Source organism: Amaranthus tricolor, chromosome 7, assembly GCF_026212465.1.
Source record: "Amaranthus tricolor cultivar Red isolate AtriRed21 chromosome 7, ASM2621246v1, whole genome shotgun sequence".
Classification (NCBI taxonomy): Eukaryota; Viridiplantae; Streptophyta; class Magnoliopsida; order Caryophyllales; family Amaranthaceae; genus Amaranthus; species Amaranthus tricolor.
Genome location: NC_080053.1, coordinates 17,149,879 through 17,160,819, shown reverse-complemented (window position 1 = coordinate 17,160,819; position 10,941 = coordinate 17,149,879). Strand labels below are relative to the sequence as shown.

Genomic DNA, 10,941 nt, shown 5'->3' with positions numbered 1-10,941 from the left:
GGTTTCATCGGTTATGACTTCCGGATGCTCCAAAGTTAATGCATTACCTAAACCAAGAGCACGAACAGTCGAACAAAATAAGGTTAAAGGAAAAATATTTTTACTCTTAAATATTAAATAATCAATTGAAAAATACTTAAAAATTTATACTAACCTTCCTCCATTTCTTCAAGTTCAAGCAAACTCTCCTCTATTGCTAAAGAAGTTCTAGAAATACGAAGCCAATCTTGTGCGCAAATAAGGGCTTCGGCCATCTTTGGAGTTAATGATGTTCGAAAATCATCAAGAATACGACCACTAGTACTGAAAGCAGATTCAGAAGCAACAGTAGAAATAGGTATAGCAAGCACATCTTTAGCCATATTTTAAAGAATCTGATACTTTTTTGTTTGATCTTTCCACCATAGTAAAATCTCAAAGTTAGAATCATGAGGTTCACATGCATCTTCTAAATACCTATCCAATTCAATTTTGTTTACATTGGTTAATGAACAACCTATCTCCATTTGATATCTTGAATTCATTAGTTCAATAAGATCCACCTTCCCCATTCTTTGAGTCCCACTTTGAGTAAAAATGGAAGAGGTTGAAGAGGTGGAAGTGGAGGAAGTAGCCACACTTGTCTTTGGTGGAGGCATAGAGAAAGTATAAGAATCAAAAAAATTCTGAAAAACCATTTTAATCTTTAGTGATAAGAAAGTAGCTTTTGTGGCATCATATGAAGCACGCACAATCCAATCAACATAATTCCACTTATGCCTAGGGTCAAGGAGAACAACTACAAACACTAAAATATTGATATTATCAATGTTTCCATAATATTTGTCATATTTCGCCATTATATTGGTAGCCATTTTCCTCATACCCTCATCATCGGCACTCATGTTGTTGGCAAGCAATAATCTAGTCCCAAAAATCTCATGTACATAAGAGTTGCAAGTTACATAACGAGAAGTAGAAAATCTCAAAGTTGCATCCTAAAAAACACTCAAGAAAGGTAAGAAAGTAGACACTTTCTTCCAATCCTCTTTAGTAGGAGCACCACCAAACTTCCTAAGTAACTTAACTAAAGCAGAATCTTTCATGCATAAAGAAGCAAATGACTTTTTAAATTTGATAGCAGATTCAAACATTAGATAAGTTGAATTCAATCTAGTTTCAATATCCAAAACAACAAGGCTTTTGCTCTCCTCTTTGATGCATTCTTTAAACTTTTAAAGCCTTGTAGGAGAAGACCTTACATACTTCACAAGAGCACGAACTTTCAAAACAGACAAATCAACTTCATTCAAACCATCTTTCACAATCAAATTCAAAATATGTGATGCACATCTCATATGTTGGTATTGACCCTCCAACAAACCAGTATCCCAAATGTTAAGTCTTTTCTTAAGGTAATTGGCCGCTATGTCATTTGAACTTGCATTGTCTACGGTCAATGTCATGATATTTTTCAAACCCCAATCAATCAAACATTTTTCAACAGCTATGCCAATAAGTATTCCCTTGTAACCAGCAATAGGACAAAAGTTTATGATTTTCTTTTGCAATTTCCAGTTATCATCAATAAAAAGTGAAATCAAACACATATAACTTAAGTTTTGCCCCGATGTCCAAGTGTCTATTGTTAGACAAATTCATGACTTAAAGTTTTGAAAAAATGATTTCAACTCATTTCTTTTTTCGATGAAAAGACTATAACAATCTCTAGTGGCAGTGCTACAAGAAGGAATCTTAAATAAAGGATTCAAAGCCCTAGAATACACACGAAATCCTTCACGTTCAACAAAAGCAAAAGGCAAGTCAACCACAATAAGCATTGTAGCAAGTTTTTTCCTACACAAATCATAATCAAATTCCCATAATTTTGGAACACCAACACTATTAACACTACCATCCTCATTGACTCTTCTAGCAATATCAAATTCAATTTTCTTTTTCTTCATATCCAAATTTGGAGGATATTTTTTGCATCTTTTAGTATGATTAGCCAAAGGAGTTGTTCCACTTTTTCTAGGACAACTAATAGAAGTTTTGCAATACTTACAATGAGAAATTGTTGAATTCAATTCATCAACTGTGTAATGATCTTTTGACCTATTACTCCTCGTACCAGTAGTTGCACGACGTTGATTTTTCTGTTCTTTAATTGGTGATCTTGTATCTTCATCCTCATCGAACAACCGATCAACACTCTCTTCAAATTGAGTTCCTTCATTCGGTAGTGAATTTCCATTATCATCAAAAGACGACCCCATCTTCTATACAAAACATATATTAATGAATTTCCATTAGCTTAAATTAGAGCATGTTTATTTCACACTTTCACTTATCAGATTACTTTAAAAATACAAGTGAATTAATACTACATTAAGTAACCATTATTGTAAAGTTAAATAAAGCCTACCAATCTACCATTATCACAATCAATTGAAAAGAGATTATCAATTATCATTATCATCATAATGTACAAGTTATATATAAAATAGAATATTAAAGCCTACCATCATCACAATTATTAATTATCAAAAACATTGATTTTCCTCATCAAAAACATCATAAAGCCTACCAATCTACCATCATCACAATCAATTAAAAAGAGATTATCAATTATCAATTATCATCAATTATCATCATTATCTACCATCATCATATACAAGCAGAATTCAGTTATATATAATCTACCATCATCATATACATAAAAAACATTAAACAAATTGAATAAATATCAGAATTTGAATTTTTAAAATATTACATTAGCATTTAAGTCAAACAAATATCAAAAACAAATATCAAAGATAAATGGCAAAATAAAAATGATAAAGAGCTACCGAAAATCCAAATGGTGGTAGGTAAGAATCCATGTAGATCTTCAACTTAAAATTGTAAAGAGGGTCTGAAAATAAATTGAACAAACAAATATTAGAATTTGAATTCAAAATATTAAAAATAAAGTTAAAAACAACTAAAATTAGGAATAAGACTTAAAATTTAAGTAAAATAACAGTGAAGAAGATGAAGAAGTCGACTGTCACTATCGTCTGGTGGTGAAGACTGATTACTAAATATAATGATGAAGGTTAAAGATGAAGGATGAAGATGAAGGACGAAGATGGTGATGAACTAACGAAGGACAGCGCTGATGATGATGAAGATTGAAGAAGGGAAGAGTCTTGACGGTGCTGATGAAGGACCAATACTGCAATACATGAATACAAATTAGGTTTAGAAATAAGAAATCCCAAGCTGTTGCCTTACTCATTGCCTCACTTTAATTTAAAAAAAAAAAACCGGATACCGGGTATCCAGATTTATAAATATGGTATCCGGATTCGACTCGAATATCCGGTTTATAAACCGAGTACCCGTCCGGAATATCCACTTTTTGCAATTCGGGTTAATTATCGGGTTTTAACAACCGGATATAAGATATTCTGGGTCGGGTTTTGCAAACCGAATTTCTTTGAACACCCCTAGTTAGAAGTATGAATTAAAAAGATGATGTTGGTACTACTTTTGGGTTGAAAACATTTGGTAAATTAAATAGAATGGTATAAGCTTTGAATATGTAATTATATTGTGAATGGTGATAATAGTATTTATAAATGGTTAAGATTATTAGTCACTAAAAGGGGTTGTGAATTGTCACTTTCTTTATAAAGACGAGGTTGGTATTGGTTTTAGTATTGGTTAAGATCGTTGGTTGCAAAGAATGGTTACTAATTGCCCTTATTATCTTTGTTAATGGTGATTAACGATTGTTGCTAACTAATTCGCGTAGTTGTTGATTGATATCATTGGTAGCTAAAAGTTGTTATTTTAGGATTGTATGGTTGTCGTTATTAGTTGTAATTATCGTTGTTATGCTTGGAAATTTTGATTATAAGTTGTGTAACCTTAGTGTTGTCATAAGTTATGGTGTTCGATGTCATTGTGAGTTAATTTGAACACACATGGCGCGAACCCTTACTTATTATGGTAATTAACTATGAGAAATGTAGTGAATGGCATTATGACTCATTATTTTGATCAATTGTCATCATGGTTATAAATGTTAGATTATGCATTAAACGAGATTTGATGTTATTAGTTCATTTTCATGGTAATAAGTATTTCTATAACTCCAAACATTGATCTCTTAGGTGCAATTTGTTATCAAAATGATTGAAAATGCTGGTTTGGTTGTTAAGTTTAGTTCATGTCGTGAATTCGTTATTAATGAGCAAGCTAAGTTGAGTACTAATGAACATGTAAAGCGCGTGCAATTGAAAGCTTATCTTGAATGAATAAATAGTTATCACATAGAAATGTAGTTGGTGTAAAAAGGTAGATAATTAGGCTTATTAGTTCTACTAAAAACTTGTATAGGTGCCCGATTCATAAGAGGGATGTAAAACCTCGCTTTGTCTAATTATTGTGGCTCTTTTGGTCTTGGGTAGCAGTTACAGGTACGTACACGCTGTAACTAACCCTTATATACAATTTTCCCTTAAGATATCATTGTTTATTGTGATAATATGCATTGCATCGAAACCATGAGGTGCTAGTGAGTAATTTTTATATGAAGAGCTATCGATTATGAAATCCTTGAGCTTAGAATAGTTAGAGAATATGAGTGTCATTAGAAGGCAGAGATCATCCCTTTATATATTTAAGAATTGGATTATGTCTTACTTGGAGTTAGAATGACTCCTTTATAGGTGGACTTCGTATTTTGTTTGAGTTGTTTAGTGGGTTTTGGTATTTTGCTATCCCAGGGCACTCATTAATAGTATAAAGCAGGAGTTATTCCCATTTGATTAAACGTTAGATTACAGTTAGTTGGCGTGACTCAACGGGATTATATTCGATTGATTTAGTAGTCCCCTAGTTGAGATCTGATGGGATTACCATATGGGGGGTATGAGCATACTTTTGTCATTAGGCGCCGGGTAGCCGATACCGCCCCTTGACCGAGGTGTTACCATGCGGGCCTTGCAAACCCTAATATGGTGGCCTTTTCACTGGATTGGTACCCCAGTGTGTCTTTTTCCCGAAGGTAGGATCCGAGAGGGTCAGCTGGAAGGGGAATAAGCTCATACTTAGCCATGGGCGCCGGATGGCCGATAACGCCCTTGCCCTTGTCATTATGCCATAAAGTAGAGAAAAGACCCACAACTCTTGAATATTCTTTGAGGAATTAGACGTTCTGAAAGCAAATCATGAAGTAAATAGGAAGTGTTAAGTACAGGAGTAAAACTCTTATTGTGAGAATCTAGAAGTATACAATATTTTATTGTCTACATGTAGTTTATTTTTAATTAAGTTGTCTATGTTTTGAGTTTGAGGTACATGCCCTCCTTTGTATACGTTATTTCCACTGCGTTGTTTTTGTGATTTGTATTATTAATTAGTTTATCATTCTCATTCTTTCTTCGAACTCAAGCGTTTACATTGGCACCACAATCCATGCTTAGCATGTTGACCGATGATTAGGCAATGATCATTCCACCGTGATATTTTGTTACAAGGCCGATGATGCCTCTTCTTTATTATGTTTTATTGATCGTTGTTTGTTTAGTACTTTAGGGTAGATGCTGCCGAAATTTCCACACGATCTTGTTTCGGAGTTTTTTAATACCTTTAATTAAACCATCTAACTTTCTCTTTTCCTTTTTATTATTTATTATATATTTTATATTTTTATTTTAACACCCAAATTTCCTCCGTTCCCTTGCAGTTTTGGTTCCGTATAGAGGGTCGAAAATTCAGGGGTGTTACAGCTGAGCTCATTCTTAAGAGGGATGTCGAGGTAATCGCTCACACTTACTGTAAAAGGGTGAATGATTTCAAAGCAAATAAAGGTATTGATGGTGTAATAGTAGAGGCACTCTCGAAACAAGATTAACATTTAATAATGATAATAATAATAATAATATCTAATGCAATAATGTAGCGGAAGTCTCAAATGCCGAACTGTTAAAAGAACTTCAAATTATACAAACTAAAATTCTTTAAAATAAAATAGCAATAAATATTACATCTGATAAGAAATATTGTTTGTTCAAAATAAAAAAGAGATACATCATAATCAAGTCATCATGAAAGGTACAAAAAGCAGCTAAGATCTTGATATATAGTAAATGTTACGGTGTGGATCGAAACCTAAAGCTAAACCTTCCTACAAAATACTGCCATCCATGACAATCATAATATATTCACGAGATATGACAATCAAAATACTGCAAAATCGGAATCAGCGCCTAACGCCGAGTACAAACTCCTCAACAATATAATAATATGACAATCATAATATATTCACGAGATATGCAAAAGTACATTGCAAGCCTTGATTTTAAGTTTCTCGGTTCTCGTTTCTCATTTTCAATTTTGGAATATTTTCAACAATTTTTCACATCTATCACACGAATGTAAATAACGTATTGACTACAGTCACCTAAACTTGGTAACTATAAGGTTCATCCAATGGTTCTACTTAGACCCAAAAAATCACATTTGCATAACATACATAATAATGACTATCTGATATATGTAAGGGTCTGGCTAGAGGAGGAACATGTTCCACACTCTAACTATGATGGGAACCGTCACTCCACCAATTTTTATGCTCGAGCTTCTACAGGATGGGACTCTCTCGAACCCCTTGTCTAACCCCGCATGTCTACGTGCTGGGAAACACGGGCGCCGGATTACACGCCTGTCCGTGGTTTGATATTTCCTTACTATCAGAGTCATTCATCCAAGTACACATAATTTCAAACAAGACTCTATGTTATTTATTTCACATTGCTATAAGTCAACCCTAGTCTAGTCAAACTCCAAGTCAACATCCTTTAAAGGAAAAGTCAACATATTTGCTAATTCGATAATTAAGAGATTACCATAAAAAAATTCACAAATTATGACAAGGTTCTAGGGGCTATATAAGTTCTTTACAAGACTATATAAACTTATAAAACTTAAGGAAAAACTTTCGTAATATATAATAAGAAATTTTTATCGATTAAACATATAAATTAATTAAAAATCCATAATAACCAATAAAAAAAATTCTAAAAAATTATATGAGATGTCCAGAAAATATATGTAGTTAGTTTTGGACCAGAAAGTTCAATAAAAATGAGCCTATGCATTTTAACTAAATTTTTTGGCCAATTTACCGATTAACCGACATAAAATTATTAATGTACTTAAATGTCCACGAAAGTTTGTCCAACGGTTCTCATATAATCCTACTTATATGAGAGTTTCCCATAAAAATTTTAAGTCCAAAATAGTCCGTTTAATATTTATTTTATATTTATCAGTTTTGGGTTTACCGTTTTAAAATAGATGGTTGTATAAGCTTATCCAATGATCAATACCCAGTCCCCAATCTGAAACACTTGTTTAAGCTTTGTGTCAAGCAGTCTCCATAGGTTGCACCAAAAGGAGCTTAGAAATTTGCTATCCCTGTCAGATACTATAGTTCTAGAGACCCCATGCAACCTAACAATCTCTACAAAGTAAAACTTGGTTATTTGGTTAGCGTCATCCACCTTGTTACATGCAAAGAAATGGCTATTTTGGAGAACCTATCTACCACAACCAAGACTGCATCCCTGCCTCTTTGTGTCCTAGGTAGGGCAACTATAAAGTCCATGCTAACATGTTCCCAAGGTCTTTGTGCAATGGGTAGAGGTTTGTACTCCCCTTTGTGGAATGTGGTCTTTGCCTTGATGGAAGGCTCACATCTTAGGATGATCTTTCCTATTGTGCCTAACATTTTTTGGCTAGTAGAAGTGTTTAGCTAACATATCTAAAGTTTTTTGTATGCCAAAGTGTCCTGCTAAGCTTCCCTCATGCACTTCCCTTACTAACGCTGCTCTTAAGGAGGTTTTAGGGATACATAGCGTTGCCTTTGAATAGGAACCCCTGTTGAATGTTAAACAAGCCTTGTGGTTGTTGGCTACACTGTTGGTATATAGAGCTGAAGTCTAGGTCAGTCTGGTATTGTTCTTTAATCATTTTCAAACCCTAAAACCTTAGCATCCAGTATAGCTAGCAAGTCACTCTCCTACTTAAAGCATCTGCCACTATGTTGGGTTTTCCAGTTTTATATTTTGCAACAAAGTTGAAACCTTGCATGAACTCAACCCACCTAGCATGCTTGGCACTAAGCTTATTCTGCCCACAAATGTGTTTAAGGGATTCATGGTCCGAATGTAAAATGAAGGGCTGCCCCTTAAGGTAATGTGACCAATGCTCTAATGCTCTCACCATGGCATAACATTCCTTGTCATAGGTTGAGTAGTTCACCCTGCTCTTGTTTATTTTCTCACTGAAGTAAGCTATGGGTCTACCTTCCTGGATCAGGACTGCTCCTATGCCAGTGTAACTAGCATCACACTCCACTTCAAATGGCTTACTAAAGTCAAGTAGTCTCAAGATAGGAGGATTGCACATAGCTTCTTTGATACACTCAAAGGCTTGTTGTGCTTCTTTGGTCCATCTGAAGGTATTTCCCTTTGTGTAGTCTATTATTGGGGCCATAATGCTGCTAAAGTTCTTTACAAACCTCCTGTAGAAGGATGATAGGCCATGAAAAGACCTTACTTGGGTGATATTAGTGGGTACTGGCCAAGTTTTAATGGCTTCTCCCTTTGGGGGATCTACTTTCACTTCCTGTCTGCCCACAACAAACCCCAGAAAATTACTTCTGTCATTAAGAAGGAGCATTTCTCTAGCTTCCCAAACAGTCTTTATTCCCTAAGGACTCTAAACAGCTGCTCTAAATGGTTAAGGTGACCTCCTACATCCCTACTGTACACAAGGATGTCATTAAGGTATACCACTATAAACTTCCCTAGGAATGGTCTTAAAACCTCATTCATTAGTCTCATGAAGGTACTAGGGGCTCCAGTTAATCGAAATGGCATAACCATCCACTCATATAAGCCATACTTAGTTTTAAAAGCTGTCTTCCACTCATCCTCTTCCCTCATCCTTATTTGATGATACCCACTCCTTAGATCTATCTTACTAAACCATTGAGACCCTGATAATTCATCCAACATATCATCTATTCTAGGTATGGGGAATCTGTATTTGATGGTAATATTATTCACACTCCTGCTATCTACACACATCTTCTAAGTTCCATCTTTTTTTGGTACAAGTAAGGTTGGAACAGCACATAGGCTCATACTCTCTCTAACATATCCTTTATCCATCAGCTCCTGGATTTGCCTTTGCAATTCCTTTGTTTCCTCAGGGCTGGCTTTATATGCAGGTTTATTGGGAAGTGCATCCCCTGGTATGAGGTCAATTTGGTATTCAATACCCCTTATTGGGGGTAGTCCTATTGGTAATTCTGCAGGAAAAACATCAGCAAACTGTTCTAATAGACTAGTGATCCTAGCATCTAGAATGTTATCCTCTTGCTTGACTTCCTTGCTAAACAATAGAAAGGCTTTTCCTTCTCTCCTGATTTCCTTAATTCTTACCTTCCTGCTCATCAAAGACACACTGCCTACTGGTTTTTGTGGAGGTAAGGTTCTGTGAGGTGGCAGGGGCATAAGGTCCTTATGCTTCCCTTCATGTCTCAGGGTATAAACATTGTGTAGCCATCATGTAGGGTCTTTCTGTCATGTGGCCAGTGTCTACCTAAGAGTACATGATAGGCAGTCATATCTAGCACATCACAAAGCACCTATCCTTGCATGATCCTATAGCAAATTGAACCAAGCATCTCTTCTTCACATAACCACTAGCTTTACTATCTAACCACTTCAGTTTATAAGGGTGTGGATGTGGTTTAGTTTCTAAGTCTAGGGCCTGAACCAAATCCTTACTAACACAATTGGTCTCACTACCCCCATCTATGATTAAGTCACAAACTTTGCCCTTAATTTTACACTTAGTTTGAAAAATGTTTTCCCTTTGGTAATTTGGCTTGATCTTTAGGGTAGCATGGAAGTTCCTTCTGATCAGAAGGTTTTGCATTTCCTGTTCAAGGTAGACTACCTCTCTGTCCTCTTCTTCCTCACTTTCCTCAGTGCTCTCAAAGGTCTCTAAAACCCCTTCATCATTCACAAAGTATGAACCATCAGGATCTTCCCTTGATGTGGAAGGCCAAATCACCTCTTCCTTCCCATTTTTGCTGACCAATATGGTTCTAGGTTTGCCTTCTTCACTGATTTCTGTCCACTCTTGCACAGTGAAGGCCCTTGCATTGGGATACTCACTCTTTATGTGATCATGCCCATGGCATTTGAAACAAACTACCCCCTTCAAGTCTCTGGGGTTTCTGTCTTTGGTGGTATTGGTCAAGGGTGGAGTCCTATCTTGTGCAGTAGTCTGAGTCATAGTGTGTGTTTGTGCTGCTACATTTCTTAGGTTGTTGTTCCTCACCGGTCTAAGAGTAATAAAAAGATTTGATTTTATAAATCATAAGGGTTCGAGAGAAAGCCAAAGTTGGAGACGTAGATCCTTTTGAGGATTGAACTTCTTACATATTTTGTTTTGTCCCAATTTATTTTTGTCTTTATTTTATATCAACTAGTTTATCAGTTTTAGAGCTGTTTAAAGCAGACCCAATAACCTAATATTTACCCGACCTTGTAACAGATTCCGACTTGACCAGACTTCAAAATGAATTTAAAATTATGTAAAATCAATATGGACTCAAAACCAGATTTTGAACCGATCTGAAATACATGACTAGAATTAAACCCAATGACCTGAATGAACACCTCTAATTAGTTTCTTAAAAACAAACACAAAAACCTCAAAAATAATTATAGTGTCTGATTGGGATACCTAAAGAATCTTGTCAAGACTCCTAAAACATTCAGTTATTCAACCACCCTTTCTAAAGTATAGTAACTTACAATTTTTAGAGAGATCCTTTGTTTTTTTAATAAGGAAAGGAAGTGAGAGAAGAGAAGTTCATTTTCAATT

The 10,941-nt window shown here is 35.2% G+C and overlaps 1 protein-coding gene across 1 annotated transcript; it reads right to left on the bottom strand.

Moving 5' to 3' along the window:
• Positions 1–365: 365 nt before the first annotated feature.
• On the bottom strand, positions 366–2,258 carry LOC130818560 (zinc finger BED domain-containing protein RICESLEEPER 3-like). The gene is made up of 3 exons (XM_057684725.1): positions 1,703–2,258; positions 1,242–1,621; positions 366–977 (listed from the first exon to the last, which is right to left on the bottom strand). The coding sequence occupies exons 1-3, from the start codon at positions 2,256–2,258 to the stop codon at positions 366–368; spliced, it is 1,548 nt and encodes a 515-aa protein (XP_057540708.1).
• Between the last annotated feature and the right edge of the window lie 8,683 nt (positions 2,259–10,941).

Coding starts and splice junctions, on each gene's coding strand:
- LOC130818560 (XM_057684725.1), bottom strand. CDS start 2,258: ATGGGGTCGTCTTTTGATGATAATGGAAATTCACTACCGAATGAAGGA. Junction 1,622..1,702: donor TAGCACTGCCACTAGAGATT/GTTATAGTCTTT, acceptor GTCTAACAATAG/ACACTTGGACATCGGGGCAA. Junction 978..1,241: donor TTCGTGCTCTTGTGAAGTAT/GTAAGGTCTTCT, acceptor AGTGTTTTTTAG/GATGCAACTTTGAGATTTTC.